At 49.6% G+C, this 27,460-nt stretch overlaps 1 protein-coding gene across 9 annotated transcripts in view; it reads left to right on the top strand.

Moving 5' to 3' along the window:
* The window catches only part of WNK2 (WNK lysine deficient protein kinase 2), a 155,896-nt gene that overhangs the window by 30,105 nt on the left and 98,331 nt on the right, over positions 1-27,460 (top strand). For all 9 annotated transcript variants that reach the window (XM_067744899.1, XM_067744903.1, XM_067744898.1 and 6 more), the window contains exons 3-7: positions 11,921-12,093; positions 12,328-12,548; positions 15,989-16,146; positions 18,972-19,060; positions 21,061-21,280. In XM_067744899.1, the coding sequence (XP_067601000.1) occupies positions 11,921-12,093; positions 12,328-12,548; positions 15,989-16,146; positions 18,972-19,060; positions 21,061-21,280 (861 nt within the window). The remainder of the gene's footprint in view (positions 1-11,920; positions 12,094-12,327; positions 12,549-15,988; positions 16,147-18,971; positions 19,061-21,060; positions 21,281-27,460) is intronic.

The raw sequence follows: 27,460 nt of genomic DNA, 5'->3' as shown, positions 1-27,460 counted from the left end.
TGCCTAAGAGGCAAGACACCATTGTTTCAGGGTGTGCCAGGAGAGGGGATTCAGAGCACCACCTAAACGAGCTCCAGAGATGGGCACAAGCTGTGGCTATCAGCTTGGACCCAGAGACGGGCATGAAACGCTAACGCTGCTGCTGCAGCCACTAAGAATCCTGTGCGCAAGCACCGGTCACTATCCACACCTCCCCTCCCGGGAGCCTGTGCAGCCCGCCACTGCCAGGCTTCCGTGATCCAGGGACAACTTCCCTGGGAGAACACATGGCGCACCTCAGGCTGTTGCAATGTCATGCTGGCCTCTGCTGCCGCAGGATCGCCCGCATTCCAATTATAACTACTGTACCCCTCCCTCCCCCCAGCATGAGTGAGCAAGAGCCCCCTAATCAGCTGCTGCTTTAACCCCCTCCTGTCTGGGTGGGGAACAGATGCCTGAGGGCGACCTACATGCAGAGGTGGGGCCGAAACCAAAGCTGAACCTCAGGAGCTGTGAGAACAAAGAAGAGAAATGGAAATTTCAGCGTGCAGCCTCAGGAGCAGTGGATTAAATCTCCACAGTCAGCTTGATGTACCCTGCATCTGTGGAATACCTGAATTTTATTTTTATTTTAATAATTTTTAAAATTTTTATAATCTTATTTTTATTTTTTAATTTATTATTTCTTTTTCTTTCCTTTTTTCTCCCTTTTCTTCTGAGCCGTGTGGCTGACAGGGTCTTGGTGCTCTGGCCTGGTGTCAGGCCTGAGCCTGTGAGGTGGCAGAGCTGAGTTCAGGACATTGGACCACCAGAGACCTCCCGGCTCCACATAATATCAATTGACAAGAGCTCTCTCAGAGATCTCCGTCTCAACACTAAGACCTAGCTCTGCCTAACAGCCAGCAAGCTCCAGTGCTGGTCGCCCCATGCCAAACAACTAGCAAGACAGGAACACAGCCCCACCCATTAGCAGAGAGGCTGCCTAAAATCATAATAAGTCCACAGACACCCCAAAACACACCACTGGACGTGGCCCTGCCCACCAGAAAGACAAGATACAGCCTCACCCACCAGAACACAGGCATCCGTGCCCTCCACCAGAAAGCCTACACAAGCCACTGAACCAACCTTACCCACTGGGGGCAGACACCAAAAAACAATGGGAACTATGAACCTGCAGCCTGGTAAAAGGAGACCCCAAACACTGTATGTTAAGCAAAATGAGAAGACAGAGAAATACCCAGCATATGAAGGAGCAAGGTAAAAGCCCACCAGATCAAACAAATGAAGAGGAAATAGGCAGTCTACCTGAAAAAGAATTCAGAGTAATGATAGTAAAGACGATCCAAAATCTTGGATGTAGAATGCAGAAAATACAAGAAACGTTTAACAAGGACCTAGAAGAACTAAAGAGCAATGATGAACAACACAATAAATGAAATTAAAAATTCTCTAGAAGGAATCAATAGCAGAATACCTGAGGCAGAAGGATGGATAAGTGAACTGGAAGATAAAATAGTGGAAATAACTACCGCAGAGCAGAATAAAGAAAAAAGAATGTAAAGAATTGGGGACAGTCTCAGAGACCTCTAGGACAACATTAAATGTACCAACATTCAAATTATAGGGGTCCCAGAAGATGAAGAGAAAAAGAAAGGGTCTGAGAAAATATTTGAAGACATTATAGTCAAAAACTTCCCTAACGTGGGAAAGGAAATAGTCAATCAAGTCCAGGAAGCACAGAGAGTCCCATATAGGATAAATCCAAGGAGAAACTTGCCAAGACACATATTAATCAAACTATCAAAAATTAAATACAAAGAAAAGATACCAAAAGCAGCAAGGGAAAAGCAACAAATAACATACAAGGGAATCCCCATAAGGTTAACAGCCAATCTTTCAGCAGAAACTCTCAAGCCAGAAGAGAGTGGCAGGACATATTTAAAGTGATGAAAGGGAAAAACCTACAAGCAAGATTACTCTGCCCAGCAAGGATATCATTCCAATTTGTCGGAGAAATTAAAACCTTTAGAGACAAGCAAAAGCTATGAGAATTCAGCACCACCAAATCAGCTTTACAACAAATGCTAAAGGAACTTCCCTAGGCAGGAAACACAAGAGAAGGAAAAGACCTACAAAAACAAACCCAAAACAATTAAGAAAATGGTAATAGGAGCATGCATGTCAATAATTACCTTAAATGTAAATGGATTAAATGCTCCAACCAAAAGACATAGACTGGCTGAATGGATACAAAAACAAGACCCGTATATAGGCTGTCTACGGGAGACCCACTTTGGACCTAGGGACACATACAGACTGAAAGTGAGGGGATGGAAAAAGATATTCCATGCAAATGGAAATCAAAAGAAAGCTGGAGTAGCAATTCTCATATCAGACAAAATAGACTTTAAAATAAAGACTATTAGAAGAGACAAAGAAGGACACTACATAATGATCAAGGGATCGATCCAAGAAGAAGATATAACAATTGTAAATATTTCTGCACCCAACATAGGAGCACCTCAATACATAAGGCAACTACTAACAGCCATAAAAGGGGAAATCGACAGTAACACATTCATAGTAGGGGACTTTAACACCCCACTTTCACCAATGGACAGAGCATCCAAAATGAAAATAAATAAGGAAACACAAGCTTTAAATGACACATTAAACAAGATTGACTTAATTGATATTTATAGGACTTTCCATCCAAAAACAACAGAATACACTTTCTTCTCAAGTGCTCATGGAACATTCTCCAGGATAGATCATATCTTGGGTTACAAATTAACCCTTGGTAAATTTATGAAAATTGAAATCATATCAAGTATCTTTTCTGACCACAACGCTGTGAGACTAGATATCAATTACAGGAAAAAAAACTGTAAAAACAAACACATGGAGGCTAAACAATATGCTACTAAATAACGAAGCGATCACTGAAGAAATCAAAGAGGAAATAAAAAAATACCGAGAAACAAATGACAATGAAAACATTATGACCCAAAACCTGTGGGATGCAGCAAAAGCAGTTCTAAGAGGGAAGTTTATAGCAATATAATTGTACCTCAAGAAACAAGAAACATCTCAGATAAAGAAATTAACCTTACACCTAAAGCAATTAGAGAAAGAAGAACAAAAACCCCCATAGTTAGCAGAAGGAAAGAAATCATAAAGATCAGAACAGGAACAAACGAAAAACAAATGAAGGAAACAATAGCAAAGATCAGTAAAACTAAAAGCTGGTTCTTTGAGAAGATAAACAAAATTTATAAACCTTTAACCAGTCTCATCAGGAAAAAAAGGGAGAAGACTCAAATCAACAGAAGTAGAAATGAAAAAGAAGTAACAACTGACTGCAGAAATACAAAGAATCATGAGAGATTACTGCAAGCAACCATATGCCAATAAAATGGATAACCTGGAAGAAATGAACAAATTCTTAGAAAAGCACAACCTTCCGAGACTGAACCAGGAAGAAATAGAAAACATAAACGGATCAATCACAAGCACTGAAATTGAAACTGGGATTAAAAATCTTCCAACAAACAAAAGCCCAGGACCAGATGGCTTCACAGGTGAATTCTATCACACATTTAGAGAAGAGCTAACACCTGTCCTTCTCAAACTCTTCCAAAATATAGCAGAGGGAGAAACACTCCCAAACTCATTCTACGAGGCCACCATCACCCTGATACCAAAACCAGACAAAGATGTCACCAAAAAAGAAAACTACAGGCCAGTATCACTGATGAACATGTGTACAAAAATCGTCAACACAATACTAGCAAGCAGAATCCAACAGCACATTAAAAGGATAATACACATGGCTTCCCTGGTGGCGCAGTGGTTAAGAATCTGCCTGCCAATGCACGGGACACAGGTTCAAGCCCTGGCCCTGGAAGATCCCCCATGACATGGAGCAGCTAAGCCCATGTGCCACACCACTGAAGTCTGTGCGCCTAGAGCCCGAGCTCTGCAACAAGAGAAGCCACAACAATGAGAAGCCCTCGTACCACAATGAAGAGTAGCCCCCGCTCACTGCAACTAGAGAAAGCCCACGCACAGCAATGAAGACCCAACACAGCCAAAAATAAATAAATAAATAAATTTTAAAAAAGAAAAAGGATCATACACCATGATCAAGTGCGTTTTATCCCAGGAATGCAAGGATTCTTCAATATACGCAAATTTATCAATGTGATACACCATATTAACAAACTGAAGGATAAACACCATATGATAATCTCAATAGACGCAGGAAAAGCTTTCGACAAAATTCAACACCCATTTATGTTAAAAACTCTCTGGAAAGTAGGCATAGAGGGAATTTACCTCAACATAATAAAGGCCATATATGACAAACCCACAGCCAACGTCTTGCTCAGTGGTGAAAAACTGAAAGCATTTCCTCTTAAGATCAGGAGAAAGACAAGGTTGTCCACTCTCACCACTATTATTCAACATAATTTTGGAAGTTTTAGCCACAGCAATCAGAGAAGAAAAAGAAATAAAAGGAATCCAAATTGGAGAAGAAGAAGTAAAGCTGTCACTGTTTGCAGATGACATGATACTATACATAGAGAATCCTAAAGGTGCTACCAGAAAACTACTAGAGCTAATCAGTGAGTTTGGTAAAGTAGCAGGATACAAAATTAATGCACAGAAATCTCTTGCATTCTTATACACTAATGATGAAAAATGTGAAAGAGAAATTAAGGAAAGACTCCCATTTACCATTGCAACAAAAAGAATAAAATACCTAGGAATAAACCTACCTAAGGAGACGAAAGACCTGTATGCAGAAAACTATAAGACACTGATGAAAGAACTTAAAGATGATACAAACAGATGGAGAGATATACCATGTTCTTGGATTGGAAGAATCAACATTGTGAAAATGACTGTACTACCCAAAGCAATCTACAGATTCAATGCAATCCCTATCAAACTACCAATGGCATTTTTCACAGCACTAGAACAAAAAATTTCACAATTTGTATGGAAACACAAAAGACCCCGAATAGCCAAAACAATCTTGAGAAAGAAAAACAGAGCTGGAGGAATCAGGCTCCCTGACTTCAGACTCCATACAAAGCTACAGTAATCAAGACAGTATGGTACTGGCACAAAAACAGGAATATATATCAGTGGAACAGGATAGAAAGCCCAGAGATAAACCCACTCACATACGGTCACCTTATTTTTGATAAAGGAGGCAAGAATATACAATGGAGAAAAGACAGCCTCTTCAATAAGTGGTGCTGGGAAAACTGGACAGCTACATGTAAAAGAATGGAATTAGAACACTCCCTAACACCATACACAAAAATAAACTCAAAATGGATTAAAGACCTAAATGTAAGGCCAGACACTATCAAACTCTTAGAGGAAATAATAGGAAGAACCCTCTTTGACATAAATCACAGCAAGATCTTTTTTGACCCACCTCCTAGAGAAATGGAAATAAAAACAAAAATAAACAAATTGGACTGAATGAAACTTAAACGCTTTTGCACAGCAAAGGAAACCATAAAAAAGATGAAAAGACAACCCTCAGAATGGGAGAAAATATTTGCAAATGAAACAATTGACAAAGGATTAATCTCCAAAATATACAAACAGCTCATGCAGCTCAATATCAAAAAAACAAACAACCCAATGCAAAAATAGTCAGAAGACCTACATAGACATTTCTCCTAAGAAGATATACAGATTGCCAACAAACACATGAAAGGATGCTCAACATCACTAATCATTAGAGAAGTACAAGTTGAAACCGCAATGAGGTATCACCTCACACTGGTCAGAATAGCCATCATCAAAAAATCTACCAAAAAAAAAAAATGTACAAACAATAAATGCTGGAGAGGGTGTGGAGAAAAGGGAACCCTCCTGCATGTTCGTGGCAATGTAAATTGATACAGCCACTATGGAGAACAGTATGGAGGTTCCTTAAAAAACTAAAACAGAACTACCATATGACCCAGCAATCCCACTACTGGGCATATACCCTGAGGAAACCGTAATTCAAAAAGAGTCATGTACCACAATGTTCATTGCAACACTATTTACAATAGCCAGGACATGGAAGCAACCTAAGTGTCCCTTGACAGATGAATGGATAAAGAAGATGTGGCACATACATACAATGGAATATTACTCAGCCATAAAAAGAAACAAAGTTGCATTATTTGTAGTGAGGTGGCTGGACCTAGAGTCTGTCATACAGAGTGAAGTAAGTCAGCAAGAGAAAAATAAATACCATATGCTAACACATATATATGGAATTATAAAAAAAATTATTCTGCTGAACCTAGGGGCAGGACAGGAATAAAGATGTAGACGTAGAGAATGGACTTGAGGACATGGGGAGGGGGAAGGGTAAGCTGGAACGAAGTGAGAGAAGAGCATTGACCTATATACACTACCAAATTTAAAATAGGTAGCTAGTGGAAAGCGTCCGCATAGCACAGGGAGATCAGCCTGGTGCTTTGTGACCACCTAGAGGAGTGGGATAAGGAGGGTGGGAGGGAGATGTACGAGGGTGGGGATATGGGGGTATATGTATACATATAGCTGATTCACTTTGTTGTACAGCAGGAATTAACACAACATTGTCAAGCAATTATACTCCAATAAAGATGTTAAATTAAAAAAATAAAAGAAAATAAAATAACCTTTATCTTCCAGAAAACCACACTAAATATTAGAGGGAACAGGTCACAACCCAAAGCATGAGATATTACCCTCTGTCCAGAGCTCTCCTTGCTTACCTGGTGGAGCTCAGCTCTTGAGAGGTCAGGACATCCCCAGTGAGCCACCTGCCTGCTGTCTCTGCAGCCGCCAGCCCCTGTGCTGACGTAAACTGCAGTCAGCCCACTCTTTCTGGGACCTCACTCCCTCATACAGGATGCTTCTTCCTGGGATCCCTACCCTGCCAGTGCCCTAGGTAGGTGGGGGCTGCCCTTCTCCCCAAGCCATGGGGGTGTTCTCTGGTTCAGGGGTGCCCCTAGCTGCCCCACCCTCCTATCCCTTTCCTCTGTTTTTTGGTGCAGTGTAATTGTATATTTATCTGTTGCCTGCCACTCCCTTCCCCCCTGAGATTGTCCACAGCCCTTTCCTGCATGCCCAGAGCCTCAGTGACCATCTGGTGACTGAGAGAGGTACATGGCCCTCGCCAGAAGCAGGACTTGGGGGACCAAGCATCCTCTTCTTCTCCACTGACATCTCCGCTCCCTGTGCACCTACCTGGACCCCAGACTCTGCGCCTTCTCTCTGCTTCATGGTGAAAGAGTGGTGAGGAATGGGCCAGCTCTGCAGCGGGTTGAGCCTGGGTCAAATCCTCTAGACTTGGGAAGGCTCTTCCCACCAATGGAATCCGGGGCCTAGAGTGTGCAGAGACACTAGACGGGGCCAGTGACCCCCCACCCTTGGGCCCATTCTGTCCCCAGAGCCCCTGTCCTGGAGTGATTCCCTGTACATGGGACTGTTCTCAACAAAGACCCTTGAGGCTTTCTTTTGTTTTATGACCAGGTTGCCACCCCCAGGACTTTGGCTGTTCTGGGCATTCTCTCCCTGCTACTCATGTCCCGTCTCTGTACTGCGTGTGTGGATCCTGCCTTTCCCTGGCAGGACTCAGGGCCGCCGGGCAGCTCTGCTCATCATGGGGTTGGTTGGGCTTTGCCTGGCGAAAGGAGATGGTCGCAGAATCCCCTGCGAGCAGACGGTGTGGCCATTTGCGTCTAATGGCTTCAGCCCTCACTGGTGGTGGTGTTGGGCAGAGCTGGTCCCTGGGTGGCCTGGGAGGGCCTGTCGGACCCGGGGCTTTCTTCCTCTAAGCACCTTGACCACCCGTCCTCCCTGTCCCCACTCCGAGGGTGCCATCTGTGACTGGCTGGACCTTTTCCCTATAGGAGACAAGAGCCAGCATTGTCCCAAAATGCTTTTATCCTTTATAATCTGATTGACTCTCGCCATCTTTACCCAATAAATAATTTACCAATAATTTATCCACCACCAGGGACCTGGCGGGAGGGAGACTGGTCTAAGAGAACTCACCTCCCTGTGTGGTGGGGGTGAACTGTCCCATAGCGGTACTATGTGAGCAGCCAGAGCCCACCACTCCACACCAGACCTCAAGAGCAGCCTGACTTCGGCAGGATTGGGGGTTCTCAAAGGGCTCAGGTGCCCTCTTCCTATCCTGATTCTTGACTTGAGCCCCCAGCACCTCAATTACTGAATTCACCCCATAAAGAGTGATGATGCATCAGTCACTGGGGTGGTCCTGCCTCCGTGGAGTCACTGAGCTAATGGGGCCAGCCAGCAATCAACAAACAGTGAAAAGGACCCCGGCCAGCTCTGAGAGGGGGACGCTGGGCAGCACACTGCGGCGGCTCTGGGCAGTTCTCTGAGGACATGCCAACTGACCTTTTAAATTATCAAGCGGTGTGTCACCTAGTTAAAAATAGCGCAGTGGCTTAGAACATAAAATAAGGTCTGCTCCCTCCCACCTCCACACCCAGTCCAGCTCCAAGAGGCGCTGTCATTAAAGAGCTGACTTTTGTGTTATACTCAGGTCTTGGATTTATCGTGTTTAGCTGGCATCTAAAAATGAAAACTGTAGCATATGCAGGGCACGTATGTTAGCTTTGTTAGTTATGTTATTTATGACGTGAACCTTTTGCTCCGAACTATAATATAATGAAATCTTTAACTTTGCTGTTGGTTGATGCTGAAATATTGGCAGACACAATTTTTATTATAACTATAAATAATCCTGTGAGTTTCCTCTAGAATCAGTGACTAGACCATTGGAAGGTCTAGTAACTGAAATATAACTGAAATGTCATCGCCCAAAGCTATCTGTTGGGGCAGGGAGTGGCACCGTGGGGCAACCCCACGTCCTTTCTGGTTTCCTTCACCTCGTGCAGCCAAGTTCAGTCGTCCATCGTGGGCCAGTGGAGTTGGCTTCACCAAGTTCCTTTCTGTGTTGTTCTGTGTTTTGCAGAATCGCTTCCAGTAGCTGTTTCACCCAGGGTGCTGGGAAGTAACCTTTGGGTTCTCGAGTGTCTGAGAATAAGTCTTTGGGCCTCGTGGTTTGATGTCCCTTTGGCTGGTGATAGAATTCCAGGTTTGAGCCGGCACCAGATTCCAGGTTTGTTGCCAGTGTTGCCGGTGAGACTGGATGCCTGTCTGGGTGTTCCTCAGCAGGTAGAACTTGATCTCAGTCTTTGGGAATCTCACTTTTGCTGGAATGAGACTGGAGGGGGGTCACTTTTCATTTACTCTGACCTGGCCTCGGCACATGCTTTTATTCTAAATAGTTCTTCTTTTAGCTCAGGGAAATGCTATTCTGCTATCTTCCTCCTTGCTGATATCTGTTTTCTGCTCGTATAACTCCTGTTCCTTGTTGTTAGGACTTCCAGCTGGTTCTTTCATGCCTCTTGATGTTTTTCTTCTATTTCTCTCATTTGGTTTTCAGATGCTTTCACTTTATTTTTTACGTTTGAAAAGTGGAGGTGTAACTTACACATAATGAAACACAGATCTTAAGTGCATAGCTGAGGAGCTTTGACAGATGCATGCGAAGGTGTAACCCTCGTCCTCTGTTACAATGTCGAGTGTTCCCGTCGCCCCCCACACCCCCCCAGGTTCTCAGCTCCTGCATCTTCCCCCACCAAAGAGGCAAGCCCTTGTTCTGGTTTCAACCCCACCTGTGAGTTCTGCCTTTTCTGGAGTTTGGGAGATATTGTGAATGGAGCTGCTCTCAATCCTTTGTTTTGGGGTGGTTACCTTGGAGGGGAGTGGCTGGATCTAGAGCAGGGGTGAACCCGCCAAGGGCTCACTGAGGCTTGTGCCAGCTTGCCCTTCCAACAGCTGTGTGCCCAGAGGGATCAGCTGCTCTCAGATGCCCAGTGGTTGGAATGATCCATCTTTTTATTTTAGCCCTTCTGGTGGGTGTGAAGTGGTATCTTGTGCTTGTAATTGGCATTTTCCTGGGGATTCATGATGCTGAGCATGTTTTCATGTGCTTATTGACCATTTCTGCATCTTCTTTTGTGACTTTGCTGTTCATGTCTTTATTGTTGAGGTATGGGAGTTCCATCTGTATTCTAGATGTAACTCCCATGTCAGATACACGTATCGAGGATACGTTGGTGGCTTGACTTATTTTCTGAAACAGAGCATCACCCTTGATGAGTAGAACATGTTTCCATGTTATTGTCTTGGTTAAATGGTTACTGTTTTGTATTTAGTGTTTCATTAGATTACAGAATATCTTATTCTTAAAATATGGAGCTTTAGTTTGCAAAAGCTCTTCCTTGATTGTTTCTTTTTAAGTAGAAGCTGCTCTTATCTATGTGTGTCAGCCTCTTAGATCTTTGAGGACATGAACTAGATTTTTTTTTTGAAGTCACTTTTGTCCCTGAATTATTTGTTTTTCTGGGATCAGTCTTGGTATGTCTTTGCTGTGTTGGTGATTATGCTGTCCAGTTCCATGTGTGCGTGGAGTGTCTGATGAGGGTTTGTTGGCGTGGGCCTGGTGGGAGGGAGGATGCCTAATGGGTACAGTGCCACTTGGGATAGAATTCCTTAACCAGCTGATGTCGTCATGATTCCAGGGCCCTCCTCTTCTCTTTGAATTGGTTGGAGTCTGGTTTGATGTCCTCTGAGGTCCTTCAAAGGACCCGAGGGGTTTTGGCCTGTGATTCTTTTCAGCTCTGATTTCTTCCTCCATTTGTCCAGATTTATCCATTTCTGTTCTCCTAGAACTCCTCAAAACTTGACGTTTTGTGTTCATTTGTATTTATGTTTCTTTCTGAGAGTCCTCCTGGTGGGAGGGTGAAGGCATGGGCTTTGTGGGCTGATTGGGCTGTGATGGAGGTGACACTGGGGGTGCACACTCAGTCTTGGGGAGAAGGCCATGCTGGGGTCCCTAGAGGTAAGATTCATCCATGAGCTGAAGTTGAAAACAACAGAGCTCTGAGTGCTCTGAGGTGGGAATCCTTTGGAAGGTTTTAGGAAGGGAAGGGCCAGGATCTAGGCTGCAGGGGTGGGATGAGGCAGGGGGCAGGGTTGGTGATGGATGGGGGTCAGGGAAATGCTGGAGCAGATGGGCTGGGGACAGACAAGGTGCTTGCGGTATTGGAATGTGCTGCGGGTGTCAGTGGTCTTCCTCCAAAGATGTGGCTGGAGCACACTTACGGGCGACACCCCAGAGGTGACTCCTAGTACTTTGATGATGGTGTTATAGTTCCCCACTTAAACTTGAGGTTCAGCTTAGTGCTCAAGGTGCAGGTGTTCCCAGGCCCCAGGAGGTGTGTCTGCCACGTCCTCTGGGACGGATGCGGGCATGGCTGGGACTCTGCTCTTCTTCTCTGTTCTTGTCTCTTGTCAGCATCTCCTGATTTTCCGGTTGTCATCTGCTGTGGTTGTGAACGTATTCTCAAAGTTACGTGTAAATTAGAAGTAAATGGATGCTTCTTTCTTTTAATAATACTCAGTAAGTAGGTGTGGAGGGAGCAAGGTTTCAGAGCTGTTTTTAGGGGAGAAGCTCATGAGTATTGCAGTGTGGGTTTTGGAGGTGTCTCTGGTTCCCGAGACCATGCTGCCTCAGCCCTTCTTGAGCAAGGAGGAGCTCATTCAGGGTCAATGAGGCTTCAGGGTCCTATGTTGCAGAAGTTGGAGAGCCAGGAGCAGCTTGTGCCGGCTTTCTAAGTCAGAGGCCTGCTCTGCTCTCTGTGGATAAAGAGGGGAAGGACTTGGGTCAGACTTCCCTCGACCCTAGATGTCTAGTCCTTTCCATCTGCTGTGCTCTGTGTGGAAGGAGACGAGCGAGTGGCCTGGCAGATTCCTGGCCCTGGCTCCCTGGAAGGCCTCTGCCTGAGGCTGCGCAGGGCGTCCCTCTCAGCCTGTGTGTGTTTCTCCCTAGGACCGGAAGCTCACCAAACTGGAGAGGCAGCGGTTTAAGGAGGAGGCTGAGATGCTGAAGGGCCTGCAGCACCCCAACATTGTGCGCTTCTATGACTTCTGGGAGTCCAGTGCCAGGGGGAAGCGGTGCATCGTGCTGGTGACTGAACTGATGACCTCGGGGACGCTGAAGACGTGAGCATGCCACCTGCCCAGCCAGCCGGGGCCTCGGGGTGGGCTTGACCCAGGGCCCAAGGGTCGCGATGGCTGAGGCCCCAGGCGTCCATATCTGCTTGGGGTGGTCCTGGCTGGTGTGGCCAGCACCCCTCTCTCAGAAGTGCCCCTGTTTGGGTGATAAATACACAGCCCCCAGCAACTGGAAGCCCCTTCCCCACACGAGCCGTCGGTGAGCCGCACCCCCACCCGCAGGTACCTGAAGCGGTTCAAGGTGATGAAGCCCAAGGTCCTGCGCAGCTGGTGCCGGCAGATCCTGAAGGGCCTGCTGTTCCTGCACACCAGGACGCCCCCCATCATCCATCGGGACCTCAAGTGCGACAACATCTTCATCACCGGACCCACAGGGTCCGTGAAGATTGGAGACTTGGGCCTGGCCACCCTCAAGAGAGCATCCTTTGCCAAGAGTGTGATAGGTAGGCCCGTCTCCAGGGCACCTCCCCGCCCCTCGGGGTCACCGTCCTGCAAGAGTGGGGTGTGCTAGTTCTGCTCCCTTCCTGTGCCCCTCTGCCGGGCTGCCGCCCTGGATGCCCTGTGAGTCCCTTGGCTCTGTCCCTTGGGTGGTGAGGCTGACTGGCACCAAGGGGCTGTTAGCACTGTGGGTACTTGGGAGTGGGAGGGAGGTCCGGAGGATAGAGGGATGTGGGGACTTTGTGGTCAGTGAGGCTGGAGCTGGCTTCAGTGGGCTGAGGGGTGGGTAGGGTGCCCCAGGCCCTGAGGCCCACAGAAAGGAGCCCTTGGGGTACTTTGGGGCACGGAGTGAGCGTGTGGGGCATGGGGGCTGAGGGATTCCACGTGGATGGCGGTTTGCTGGCCGTTCCTGCCTCTGCATTTCTTGTCCTCCTCTGAGAAGCCGCTCTGCGGCTGTAGCTGCCATGAGGAGATGGTCTGCAGCTCGTGCCAGCCCCGTGTGGGGTCCTGGTGTGGTCCTGATACACAGTGGGCACTATGTGTCCACCAGGACCGGTGGGAGCCCCTCCAGGCTTTGCAAAGAGAGTGCTTGGAGGGACTGTGGGGCAGCCATTCACGGGGTTCAAGATGTCTGGAAAATGCCAGTGTGCTGCAGGGTCAGGTGGCTCCAGGATGTGGCTCTGGAAGCTTGGATCAGGTGGGATCGGGAGAGGCTCTCCTGCGTGCCGTGACGCGAGGGCTTCTTCCCACATGAGCAGAATGAGAGGGTGACTCAGGGCTTTGCGAGGTCATGGTTTTGCTGTATGGTTGGAGACAGAACTTGACCTGTTTGTGGAAAATGAAACCGGTGGGAATTTGGAAACTTCTCTGGCAGGGTAGTGGGTTTGGAATGTGACATCTGGGGCAGGGTGGCCACGGGGGGTGCCCTGTGGACATGGGGCCTCCGGCTGAACAGGGAAGCTGAGTGGTAGGGCAAGGGTTGACCCAGGCCTCAGTTCCCTATCTGTGAAATAAGTGGAGCAGGTGAGGGTCTGGCTGTGGGGCACACCCCCAGGCCTGTGAGCTGCTGGAGGTTTCCAGGCAGGTTTTGCAGATTCGGCCTTGGAAGTGGGGGTTTCCTCGGTGCCTCTTTTCCCTCTTGGAAATGGACTTTCCAGTTGTTGGGGTGAGATGAAGCCTGGGTGTTTCCAGGAGGCACAGCGAGCCCCACAAAGGGTGCCTGATTGCATGGGGCTCCCTGATCACCCCACCTTTTGCTCAGCCGGAGCCCACGAGACTCCACACTCATCGTAAGTGGGGGCTGATTAACGCATCTAAACAGGCCCTGGACAGCAAGGCCCTGGCCTCAGCAAGGGGCCTCAGCTGAGTGTGGGGGGGTCTGTGGTCAGGTGGGGGATCCCTCAGGATGACGCTTTCCCCTCCGTGCTGTGTCCAGGGTACCTGAGGGGTGGTCGATGCTGTGGACCCATTCTGGGTGCAGCCGTCAGAGAGGTTTTGTGCAGATAAGACGTAGCCCACTTGAGACATCTGGGTGGCAGCCTCCCAGATGCTGTCCGTGACCCTTGTGGGGTTTGTCCCTGAGGGCCACTTGGATCTGATGCTGTCACGGTGTGCTGTCACTGCGATTGTGCTGGGTCCTGAGTAGGTGGAGGTGAAGTGGGCGCAGTCCTTCCTGCAGGTGTTCACAGCCATGGAGGCTGGGACGTGGGGGATGCAGGGCCGTGGGGCTGAGGAGGTGTGCCCAGAGGTCCCTGGAGAGACAGGTGTCTCTCTTCTTAACATTTAAATTTAAATGGCTACATTGTAAGGAAAGAGAAAAAGGTTCAGTGTCTGTGGCCCAAGCGCATGCGCAGAATTGGCATCCCCCACCATCCCGGATTGGAGCTGGGGCCCACACACCCACTGCCCACCCTACCCACCCCCCCAAAGCCAGGACATCTGGGGGCCTTGGGGTATTTCTTGTAAAGCAGCATTCCTGGTTCCCAAGGGTCTCAGAAGAGACTGAGCTGGGTGAGTGGGAGTCCTGACCAGGTGAGTGGGGTCCCCCCAGGCCAGCTCAGCTCCCAGCTTCTTGCCAGCAGCCCTGAGGCTCCTTTCTCCCTCTTCCCCTATAGATGCATATAGCCAAGTGCAAAAAATTTTCAGTACAGTCATATGGTTCAAAAGCCCAAAAGGATGAAAAATTCCTTGTGCAAGGTCCCTTGAACTCCTGTTTTCTCTCTACTCATCATTATTTCTGATGGAATCTTCTGGAATTCTTTATGCGTGTATGTAAATCGTAACATAGATTCTTGTTTTTCCCATTTTTTTACCCAAACTGTTAACTTTTTTTTACTAAACATATAGTACATCTTAAATTTGAAATTATAGGTAAAGGAGAAAAAATTAAAATCACCCTTAATCTCTCTGCATCCCAGGCCCCCCCACAACCCCCCATGCTTTTTAACCCAATAGTGTGTGCTGTTTTGCATCTGCTTTTCAAGAAAACTGGAACATTTTGAGAATCTTCCGAAGTCCACAAAGATGGAGAAGTGAAAATTAAAAGCATCCTTATTGAAATTGATGGCCCCTTGTCTTTGCATTCAGCTTGACAGGTGCTCAACTGGACCTATTTTCATAAAAGGAGTTTGTGATTTTTAAAGCAAATGTTTGTTACAGGAAAATTAAAAACACCAGCCTAGTGTAACTAAAGGAAAAAGCAGCCATAACCCCACCTCCTAGATGAGTCATTTTGGTCTGTGCGTATCGTTTTATATGGGATGGTCAGCCTGCATGTGTAGTCGTATATATGGCTTATTTGACTCAGCCTATGTGAGTCTCTCATGGCCTTAAAAATTCAGAGTAGGCGTTATTTTAAAAGTCTCTTGTGCTTGGAATGGATGGGCAGTTCTCACCATAACACCTAGCTGGTACCTGCCAGGTGAATGGCGCCTGCCCAGCTGTCCCCAGGCAGCCATCCTCAGCGAAGATGGTCACCGTCTGGGCTGCTGGGTGCTCTGCTTGTCTAGGGACATGGGAGGCTTTCTGGGGTTTTGCAGTTTAAGGAGCTCTGTGGTGGCCACACGTTTCCGTCTGCTTGGGGTTATCTGGGCCTGTGGCCGGGACGGGTGTGCTCAGGCTTCTGCCTCCTCAAAGAGGCACCTCTGCCGTTTCTGGCACAAACCCTGTCTCCTGGGAAGTAATGGTCTCCCAGCTCTGTGGTCAGGGGATGGCGCTGTGAACTGATCCAACCTGGAATCAGGAGGGTCCGGGGGAAGTTTGGGGAACTTCTGTCATTAAAGCAGAATCCTGTTTGAATCCTGCATTCCAGGACCAATGACAAGGAGCATGGGGGCAGGGCCAGCCCTGGCTTGTGGATGGGGGAGGAGGCGTGGGGCTCTGAGAGGCCCAAGGGTCTCCTGGGTTCAGTGACCACTGACCCTGCATCTTTTGCTCCTGGGCGCAGGTACCCCCGAGTTCATGGCGCCGGAGATGTATGAGGAGCATTACGACGAGTCCGTGGATGTTTACGCCTTCGGGATGTGTATGCTGGAGATGGCCACCTCGGAGTACCCCTACTCAGAGTGCCAGAACGCTGCCCAGATCTACAGGAAGGTCACCTGTGTGAGTCCACCAGCCACTGTGACGGGCTGTGCGTCCCGCGCTGGGCTCTGTGTGCTTTGTAAAATCCTCGCAGAAGCTGTGTGAGGACGGGAAGGAAGCCGTTTTACAGATGGGGAAATAGAGGCTTAGTGGGTAACTCAGGTCTCTGAGCTGCGGTGGAGTAGCAGCAGTTGTAATGTGGGTCATGGGCGGATCCTGGACGCTGTCACTGGGGCCTCACGCAGCGCTGCGGGGCTGGAGCACCGAAGGGGCCTCTCCAGGAGGTGTCCAGGCCTCCTGTCCATAGAACCCCTCCTCTGTGCCACCTGGGGGCTGCTGGCTTTCCCATCTTCCGGCATGTCCCTAGGCTTTAATTGGATGGTTTCAGTTGTGAAAACAGCATCCTGTTCTTCTCCCTGTGGCTGTCCCGCTGGGTGGGGCATGCAAGGGGAGCATCCAGGGCAGGGCAGCTGGGGCTGTGGCTTTTCCGGGCCCTGGTAGCTCACTGTCCATTTGCACCTGTGGCCCCAAGGCCCCACCACCCGAGTGCTGGTTGCCTCGCCCCGCCCCCGACGCAGTCTCCTCACTTCTGCAGAAGCATGAGGAGCCATGGTTCTCGCCACTCCAGAGCGCCCACCCTTATCCCGCCCTCACCTTGAGCCCTTCCTGCAGGTTGCATCTTGCTTCTGTCCTTCGGTTCTTAATTCTAAGTTATCTGTTGGTCATTTATTTGCTTTGAGCCCCTCCTGTGTGCCGCTGAGGGTGCAAGGTGGGAAGGGAGAATCCTTGGTTGGCAGCACTTGTGGGCATGGGTCAGAGACCCACAGATAGGCATGCAGCTCCCCAGTGGTGCTGACCGGAGAGCTGGGCCCATCGGCTGTGGGCAGTGGTCCTCCAGGAGGACAGGGGAGGGACCCAAGGGAGGTTAGAGCTGCATTGCCAGGCCTTGAAGGGGTGCTGGTGCCCAGGGTGCAGGTGGAGCAGCTGCTGACCTTGGTTCTGGTTGCACATGTGGATGGGGTGGTGGTCCTTCTGCTGGGCTTGGGGAGACAGGGACTGAGTCCCCTGGGCACATGCTCCTCGGCCACTCTGGTTCTTCCACCAGCCCTGCTGCCTCCCATTTAGGCCCTGGGAGACAGGACACTAGTCAGGGTCCCGCGGCTCCTACGTGGACCCACGTTGGTTTGGGTAAAGCTAGGCTCGGCCCCACCTTGCCTCCTTGAGGAAATCAGATGAAAGGTGCATCCCCTGATCCTTGGTGTTTCCTCTGTTTGCAATAACACCCGTGTGCTCTGGGTCCTCTGGGCCCTCACGCTACACCCACACACTGGTCCAGCCTCCAGCATCAGCTCCTGTCCTTGGGGGTCTCCTGGGGTCTTGGTGCCCATAGTTCTCAGCTGCCCCAACTCTGTGCTTCGGAGCCCAGAGACGCGAGCCCCTTCAAAACAGCCACTTGTTCTTCTGGCACATTCTTCACCTGCTTTGGGGGCCTCAGCTCTCCAGAGATTTAAATGACAGTGTACGTACACACTTAGCTGTGTTTATACTTTCTCAGACCACCTGCCCCCACCCCCGTAGGACTGTGGCCTTTCTTTCTGGCATAGGTAAACTTTTTCTGTTGGCTTCAGTGGTGTGGCACGGGGTTCTCATCTTAGGGGGACCCCTTATCTGCTTCTGAAACCCAGCGTGCTGTGTCTGTTGCTGCACAGACTCCCCTGCGTGTCAGGCATAACCTGACCCCCATTGGTTATGGCTAGGGGTCGTGGGCAGGGGCTTGGTGGGCACCATGGGGCCCCAGCCAGGTGGTGGGAGCTGCTGGGGATACTGCACTCCCAGGTCTGCCCCTCGGCTGGGGGTGCGCCTCCCCTCTCCCCCATCCCTTTCTGTGGGAAAACGTATGCTTTAAAAAAACAAAAAAACAAGCCAGGACAAGACCTTTGAAGGCAAAGTCGTTTTGAAGGAGGAAGAACATGACGGTTGAGCCCTCACTGTGTTCAAAATGTTTAAAAACCAGGATCCCCTCCCCACAAACCCCACCCTGAACAGTTTGCAGATAAGCCCGGCAGTCCAGCCCCTGTTTCTCCCGGAATCCTGTCTGCTTGTGGGATTGACACGCTGCTGCCCCCATGCCTCTGGCTGCACACCCCTAGCACCCGCTGGGTCTCCGGGGATTGACACTCTGCTGCCCCCGTGCCTCTGGCTGCACACCCCTAGCACCCGCTGGGTCTCCGGTCAGTATGAATGCTCGGTCACCTCCTGCTCCCGCTGCCTGAAAGGCATCTGATGTGGCTGCTGGCTGTGGAATTCCGTGGCACAGATGCTTGCTTGCAGCCCCCTCAAGCCACCAGGCCTTGGAAGTCAGCCCCACTGGTGACCACAGTGGGGCCAGCCACGGCGACCACATAGTGACCTCTGCACCCTCCAGGGGGCTGTGGCGAGAAAGGCCAGCTCTTTAGGGTTCCTTGTCCAGCCTCCAAGACCCTCTGGGCAGCTGGCATGGGAGGCCCTGGCTGGCTGGTGGGTGGCCTTGGGCAGGTGCGCCTCTCCCACCCCCTCTGCTGTGCAGTAAGAGTGCACGTGCTCCCTTGTGGGGAGCTGGGTTGGGCAGAGTGAGCATCGTTGATGTCTGCTCTGAGTGTCCCCTGAATCTTTCTCTTCCCCAGACCTCACTACTCCCGACAGCCCTTCAGTGGGGACTTAGACTGAAACAGCCCCCCCCGACCCCAACCCCAACCCCAAACAAGGCTTATGCACTTCCTGCCTTCTCTTCTGCTGGGGTGAGTGTGAGGTGCGCAAGAAACAGACCCCAATTTGGTATTAGGTGACTCTGCTCATGTCATCTTCAGGGCATCAAGCCGGCCAGCTTTGAGAAAGTGCATGATCCTGAAATCAAGGAGATTATTGGGGAGTGTATCTGCAAAAACAAGGAGGAAAGGTGAGTTCCCAGGCAGCACTGGATCTGGGCTGTGGCTCTGGCTGAAATCGCTTCCCAAGAGAAGAAGAGCGTTGGAGATAGGCCACTTTAGGCCACAGGCATACCGGGTCCCAAGAGGCCTGCTGGGCGGTTGGTGGGCAGTCCCTGCCTGAGCTCTGCTGCCTGGAACATGCTCCCTGGCTTTGGGGACTGTCCTAGAGCCCCCAACCCCTTGGCTGGCTGCTTCTCGCCCACCCAGCCTGGAGTGTGGGCGCTACTGGGGCCTCATTCTTCCCTTGTTGCTTTTCTTCTGTGTTGTCCCCAGCAAGTCTATCCATCCCCCGAGCCTGGAGGACACCCCCATGCCAGGCTCCCCTCTTTCTCAGCTCCAGGCTGCGTCTTTCATGCACCTGTTTGTCTGACCCATCTCAAAGTCCCACATTCAAGTCAGAGCCCTTGAGATGCCCCGCAGACCAGCTCCCACCTCAGGTCAGGGCCCTTCCTTCCTCAGCTGGTCAGCCAGGATGCTAGGTGTGTGTTCGGAGCCTTCCTCCTTCCTTCCTCCCTCCCCCATCCCTCCTCCCTCTTTCCCTTTTTCCCTCCCTCCCCCCTTCCTCCCTCTTCTCTCCTCCCCAATCCTTCCTTCCTCCCTCTCTCTCTCCTTCCTTTCTTCCCTCCCTCCTCTCTCTCTTCCCCACTCCGTCCTACCTTCCTTCCTTCCTTCCCTCCCTCCTTCCCCATCCCTCCATCCCTCCCTTTTCTCTCCTTCCTTCCTCTCTTCTGGCCCTTCTTTCCCTATCTCCTCCTTTCTCCCATCTCCCTCCCTCCTCCCTCTCTCTTCCTTCTCCCCCCTGCCCTTCTTCTCCTGCCCATTCGCCACCCTCCCCATTCCTCCTCCTCCTCTCCCCACATACCTCTTCCTCACTTCCTCATGTGCCCTGCCTGCCCCTGCACACCCAGCTCATGCCCTCTCCCCCATTTCTGTGCCTAGCATTGATCACTGTCCTTTTCTGTCATCTCTCATGTTGGGGCCCTGTCCTGATCCCCAGGCCTTCTCTCTTGCCCCCTGCAGGTTATCGTGTTTTGTTTTTTAAACAAAAATACTAAACGACTGTGAGAAGTATATCACATCAGGAAAGTACAGAGACCACCTCCCAAACCAGGACAGACAGAGCCCCCAGGGCTGTGACCTCTGCACCCCCAGGGGCCCTAACTCCTGACCTTCCCCAGGGTCCCCACAGGCATTTGTCACCCTCCCTGAGGGTTGCTCACCCTACTCTCCCCCTTTCATTCATGGTGGCTGTCTGGGCTGCGTGTGGGATGTGTTGTCTTCAGCAGCAATCAGGGATGGGCCACTGGAACTCGAAGGCCACGGTGACCACAGACAGGATGCTGGGAGGAAGCCGGTCCCAGGACAAAACAGGGATCTGTTTGTGCCAGAGACGGGAACTAGACGAGCATTTAGGGATGTGGATTTGGGCGGCAGAGTGGTTAGCATGGCAACACCCACCCCCCATTACCGTGCTGAGGAGCCGCTGAAAATGTCCCTGCTTCCTTGAGGCCAGGGTCCCTCGGGTGGTGAGCTGGGGAGGTGGGGGCCTGCCTCTTCTGGGTCCAGTTCAGTTTTACCTGGAGCCAGGTATCCTGTGACAACTGAGAGCTCCCTGGCACCTCAGCAGGCTTTGACTACACAGTGCAGAGCCTGATTCAAACATTCTTTTCTGAATTACCCAAGTCTCTTAAAAGTGGGGATGTTTAATTTTTATAATGAGAGAAAAAAAGAAGGCTTACGTATTATGCAGTTAGATGTCTTCAGTAGTAGGTTTTTTCTCTTCCCCTGGGAGTTAAGGAATGGAGATGTACTGTTTTGTGCTGCCCTCGAGGGCAGATACTGCCCAGTGGGTAGTACAGTCAGAAGACTTTCTAGAGGGAGCTGGGCTGGTCGTGGCCCCTGCACCCCATGTCCAGGACCCCCTCAGCAAGTGTGCCTTTGTCCTGCCTGACAGCCATCCCCTCCCCAGGTACGAGATCAAGGACCTGCTCAGCCACGCCTTCTTCGCGGAGGACACAGGTGTGAGGGTGGAGCTGGCCGAGGAGGACCATGGCAGGAAGTCCACAATCGCCCTGCGGCTCTGGGTTGAGGACCCCAAGAAGCTGAAGGGCAAGCCCAAGGACAATGGGGCCATAGAATTCACCTTTGACCTGGAGAGGGAGACGCCGGATGACGTGGCGCAGGAAATGGTAATGTGTGCTCGTTCCTTGGCAAATCTGGGTGCGTTCCTTGAAAGCGTGTGGTTTCCAAAGATTAGAATGAAGTCAGAAAGGGAGTGTGGTCCTGCAGTGGGTGGGCGGTTCTGGGAACAAGGATCCCTGTTGGTCGAGTGCAGCTGTGAAGGACGTAGGTCTGAATCACCCTGCTGCACAGATGTAGGACATCACCTTGGAAATGGTGCCGTGAAAGGATATCGCGGACTGGTCGGAGAGATCCCTGGGGACTTTAGCATAGCAGGAAGAGCCCTGTTTGGACCAGATTCTTGCTAACTTTGTGCAGGTGTGGGCCTTTGGGTTTGATCTTTATTTCACTTTGTTTCTGTGGAGGATTGTGGTCTGGAGGGCCTGGTGAGAGCAGGAGAATAGAGATGTTTTGTATCACAGAGGGAAAGAAGTATCCGTGAGAAATAAGACGCTGGTTTTGACTGGAAAATCTGAGCAAGAGTGAAAATATGCATGCTTGTTGCAGGAGAGTAAGTGCTTGGCTGTGCCTGTCATAACCACAGAAATGCATGCCCTTTTTTTCTCTTTTTTAAAATAAATGTGTCACTGAAAATAGCACATCTATCAAAAATGTAGTAAGTCACAAGGGTATGGCTGATGGAGTCTTTACAAGTGGATTCCCTGGACCCCAGTAGGTTTTTTTTTTAATTAATACAATAAAATATATTTTTACAAATTGAGGTATGGTTGATTTACAGTGTTCAGGTGTACAGCAAAGTGATTCAGTTATGTATATGTGTATATACATGTATACGTGTGTGTGTGTGTGTTCTTTTTTAGGTTCTTTTCTAATATAGGTTATTACAGTATATTGAATATAGTTCCCTGTGCTATACAGTAGGTCCTATTGTTTATCTATTTTATATATAGTAGTGTGTATCTGTTAATCCCAAACTCCTAATTTATCCTCCTCCCAACTCTTTCCTCTTTGGTACCATAAGTTTGTTTTCTATGTCTGTGAGTCTATTTTTGTTTTGTGAATAGTTCATTTGTATCATTTTTTAAGATCTCACATATAAGTGATATTGTATGATATTTGTCTTTCTCTGACTTTACTTCACTTAGTGTGATAATCTCTAGGTCCAACCAGGTTGCTGCAAATGACATCATTTCATTCTTTTTTATGGCTAATATTCCTTTATTTTATTTAAGTAATATTCCTTTATGTATATACAGTATCACATCGTTTTTATCCATTCAATTGTCAGTGGACATTTAGGTTGTTTCCATGCCTTGGCCTGTTGTAAATAGTGCTGCTATGAACATTAGGGTGCATGTGTTTTTTTTTTTTGAAATAGAGCTTTTGTCTTTTCTGGGTAATGCCTAGAAGTGGGATTGCTGGATCATATGGTAACTCTGTTTTTTAAGGAACCTCCATACTGTTCTCCACAGTGGCTGCACCAATTTACATTCCCCCCAACAGTGTAGGAGGGTTCCCTTTTCTCCACACCCTTGCCAACATTTATTATTTGTAGACTTTTTGATGATTGCCATTCTGACAAGTGTGAGGTCATACCTCATTGTAGTTTTGATTTGCATTTCTCAAATAATTAACCATGTTGGACATCTTTTCATGTACCTGTTGGCCATCTGTATGTCTTCTTTGGAGAAATGTCTGCTTAGGTCTTCTGCCCATTTTTTTGATTGGGTTGTTTGTTTTTTTTGGTATTGAGCTATATGAGCTGTTTGTATATTTGGGAAGTTAATCCCTTTTTGGTTGCATCATTTGCAAATATTTTCTCCCATTCTGTAGGTTGTCTTGTTGTTTTGTTTATAGTTTCCATCACTGTGCAGAAGCTTTTAAATTTAATTAGGTTCCATTTGTTTATTTTTGCTTTTATTTCCATTACTCTAGGAGACAAATCCAAAAAAATATTGCCGCGATTTATGTCAATGAGTGTTCTGCCTATGTTTTCCTCTAGTTTGATAATATCTAGTCTTGCATTGAGGTCTTTAATCCATTTTGAGTTTATTTTTGTATATGATGTTAGAGAATGTTCTAATTTCATTCTTTTACATGTAGCTGTCCAGTTTTCCCAGCACCAATTGTTGAAGAAACTGTCTTTTCTCAAATGTATATACTTGCCTCCTTTGTGGTAGATTAATTGACCATAAGTGTATGGGTCTATTTCTGGGCTTTCTTTCCAGTTCCATTGATCTATTCGTCTGTTTTTGTGCCAGTACCATACTGTTTTGATTACTGTGGCTTTGTAGTATAGTCTGAAGTCAGGGAGCATGATTCGTCCCGCTCTGTTCTCCTTTATCAAGATTATTTTGGCTATTCGGGGTCTTTCGTGGTTACATAAAATTTTTAAAATTATGTTGTTCTAGTTCTGTGAAAAATGCCACTGGTAATTTGATAGGGAAAGACCCCAGCATGGCCCTGGAAGGTGGGCTACAAGAGGTGGAGGGGAGGGTGCCTGCACAGGCTCCTCTGGGGAGCGTATCTGCGGGGCCAGGCTGTGCTGACCACTGCTCAGTGAGGCTCTGCTCGGATAAGGAAATTGAGGCTGGCCATGCCATGTAAGGTGTGGGAGCCACGGACCAAGGGGAATTCAGGGGACTGGGCATGTGTCAGGTGAGGGGTCCATGGAACTTGGTTTAGGTAGGTGCAGCAAGTTAGGACAGGACAGGAGTGGGAGGTGCACGGCCAGTCAGGACCCTGCCTTCCACTGAACAGCAGCCTGTGCCCCTGATGGCATGTGTGGTAGGTGTGACGCCCTGCGAATGGCACGGAGCCCGTGTCAGGACTCCTTCTCAGCTGCTGGTCACATTCCTGGGCCTAGAAACAGACACCTCTGCTGTAATCGGATTTAACAGTATCATTTAGCTCTGTGCTTCTGGGAGGATCTTTCTATGACCTTGCATAGTGCGCACTGTTGAACTGCTACATATTTGTTGAGAGTTGCATTAAGATGATTACCAGCTTATCTATTTTAGTATAGTAGTTTGTATCTGTTAATCCCATCGTCCTAATTTGTCCCTTCCCCTCCCTTTCCCCTTTGGTAACCTATGTCTGTGAGTCTATTTCTGTTTTGTATATAGATTCATTTGTATTATTTTTTTAGATTCCATATTAAAAAATTAGAAAAGAAAAAAAAAGAGAATTACCAGCCCATCAGTCCTATAATTCAGGATCTCTGTTTTTCCATACCGCGACACTGTGGTCTCTCCATGCTTTCTGCTGAAGTTTAAAGCACAAACATAAGTAACGATCAAGGTGGTGTGCAGGCAGGTATCCTGTGAGCTGAGGTTCAGGAAGGTGGGTTGCATATGGAAAGTGTCCTGGAGGGACCGCGGGGACTGGGGGTACCTGGCTAGCAGCTCCAGGTGTCCCGGGGGCAGGAGGAGCAGAGGGAGGCCTCGGGGGGGTTGGCTAGGCCTGCATGGAGATGAGGTGGGTCCCTGGACAGCCTTGAGGGGGTGTGTCTGTCGAGGTGCAGGCACCTCAGGAAGCACAGGTGGAGAGCAGTGTTCTCGTTCCCCCATGAGCATTGCATAGCGATGGCGTGAGAGTGACAGGGCACACAGTTTCCACGTGGTGACCTGTCCTGGAGGCACCTGGGACCCAGACAGCCAGTGCCATCTGCGTCTCAGCTGGACCAGGTACCTCCTCCAGCTCCAGCTCTGTTCTCGGTTCTGTTCCAGACACTCTTCGATTATACGACAGTGGTGCCCAAATGTGGCCTGGGCCCCTTCCCAGGACCTGCCCGCCCTCCTGAGAGGACTCATCCCTTCTCTGCCTCGACATAGAAAATACCTTGGCCCCTGGCCGCAGCACAGATGCTGCCCAGCCCCCAGGTCCTTGCGTACATGCCTGTGCCTGTAGCCACGGCCTGATCCTCACCAAGTCCCTGGCACCTGACTGGACTCACGGGTGGGAGGTGTCTCCAAGAGCTCCCAGTGCGGGCCCTGGGCCTGGCACCTCCCCCTTCCCTCTCCTCTGTCTCCTTTAAAAGCGCCTTCTTATGGGGAACGTCCTCTGTGCTGTATGCCATCCTTGCAGAAGAAGGTACATCACTGTGTTCAGTTAAGGAATAATAGAAAAACAACACATACCCAGCACTCTGCTTAAGAAACAGAATGAGCCCAGAGCCCTGGAGTGCCTGTGATGAAAGTGGCCGCACTCACACAGCGGGGTCTTCCACCTGTGTGAGTGCCCCGGTTGTTACTGGCTGCTGCTCCTGACCCCTGGCGAGACCTGGCTCCTGGCTGGTCCTTGCAGGTCAGTGCTGGTCCTGCAGCCGTTGGCCAGGGTCTAACTTTCCCTCTACTCCCCTCCCCTTCCCACCCATCCGTAAATACCGGAGCCAACCCTGGGGTCTGGGGCTCTCCTTCTCCCTGGGGTCCTGATGGCAGCTGCCTGGGCCTCTCCTGGGCTGTCCCTGGGCCTCTCCTGGGCTGTCCCTGGGCCAGGTGTTAGGACCCCGAGGAAGCCCCAGCTGGGCAGAGTTTCAGAGCTCACAACTCCCAGGTTGCTCAGCTGGGTGTTCACTTGCTGATAGCTTTAACTCAACACACACACTTCTTCAAAACCTAAAGTAATTTGAAGAGGAGATGACTACGAATGAAACACCAGTGTTGGTTATCATAAACAGATGGTAACCTTACAAAGGAAGTGCTTTGAAAGCATAGGGGCGTCACTGCACTGCCAGTTCTAGGACTTGGCACCTGGTCTGGGCTGCCCTGTTGTTAACACCTGAGCTTATTGACCGTTGAGTGGTGAAGATGATGAGGCTGCCTTCCTGAGGCTGCCTGGGGGTGGGAGGCAGGCCGATGGGATAGCTTTCTCTTCTCCCTCTACCATCTCCCCCCAGCAGGGGGCGTGGGGAGGGTGCCGGTGGTGGGTGGGGGATGCAGTGGGGAGGCCTGTGTGAACGTGGATCAGAACAAAGATGCCCCCAGGGCTCAGAGAAGGGTGGGCTCTTTGGGGACCTGGGCTGGCTCTGATCTGGAAGTGACCCCTCGTGTAGACCCCCAGGGTGGGAGGGGAGGGAACTTGTAGCCTAGCCCAGGGATTCTCGTGTTTGTGGTACCAGCCCTTCTCCTACACAGCCTCCAGGTAATAGGATGTTCCAGTGTGGCCAAATTCTCTGCTGTTTGGGAAAAAATAGAAGAAACACCTTGGAGAGGATCACTGGGGGGTGACTGTGAAAATGGAGATGGAAGGGAAAATGGGTCATGGGCAGAAAATAGAAATGGCAGGCAAGCGTGTCTGTGGGATGCTTTCTTTCCAGCGGCCTCTGGTCAGGTCAGCCACGTGGGGGTGGCACTGAGGGTGGGTGCTGAACCCTGGCTCAGCCTCTTCAGCAAGTCCTGGCCACGTGCCCAGCCCTGCTCACACCTCCCCGTCCTGGTCTGAGCCTGGCGGGGGCCTCAGGGTGGATGTCTGCAGGATTTCAGCACAGTTCATTCTGTCAAATGGAGTTGTCTTCTGAAAGGAGTCTTTTGAAATAATCACAAACTTATAGAAAAGTTGCAAATGTGGAACAGAACTGTTCAAGGTGACTTCTTTTGGCCAGACCGTGTCTGTTTCCCACAGACAGGGACTTTCCTAACAGCCACCTCAGCTGTCAGAACTGGGAGAGCAACCCAGCCCCACCCAGGGTCCGAGTTGTCCAGTGATGCCTTCATGGCAAGAGCGCAGATCAGGGCCGCTCACCACGGTCAGCCCACTGAGGACACTCCCTGAGATCACGTGGTTGAGGGTTTCTGCCAGGGGTGTCCATGTGCAGTTATAATTAACTATTTTGTGGGGAGGTACCTTGAAACTACGTAAATATTCCATTTTCACCAGGCTTGCCGTTTATTTATATCTGTGTGCACTCACAGTTTCTCTTTTATTCAGTAGGTTGTATGCTCCATTGGTGAGTTACCTATCGCTGCCAACAAATTACCCCAAACACAGGCCTGTACACACTTATGGTCTTGCGCAGTCTCCGAGGTCGGGTATCCGGGAGTAGCTCAGCAGGTGCTTCTGGCTCAGGGCCCCTCATGAGGTGTAGCCAGTGTGTCTGCCAGGGCTGACTGGGGCCGAGGGTTTGTGTCTGCTTGCTCACCTGACTGGTGGCGGGACACTCAGTTCCCAGCCAGGTGGGACATTCAAAGGGCAGCTCATGACATGGCTTCATGGGAGCAGGTGATCCA

The sequence above is a fragment of the Pseudorca crassidens genome, chromosome 7, assembly GCF_039906515.1.
Source record: "Pseudorca crassidens isolate mPseCra1 chromosome 7, mPseCra1.hap1, whole genome shotgun sequence".
Taxonomy (NCBI): Eukaryota; Metazoa; Chordata; class Mammalia; order Artiodactyla; family Delphinidae; genus Pseudorca; species Pseudorca crassidens.
This window is presented reverse-complemented; position numbering and strand designations above follow the sequence as displayed.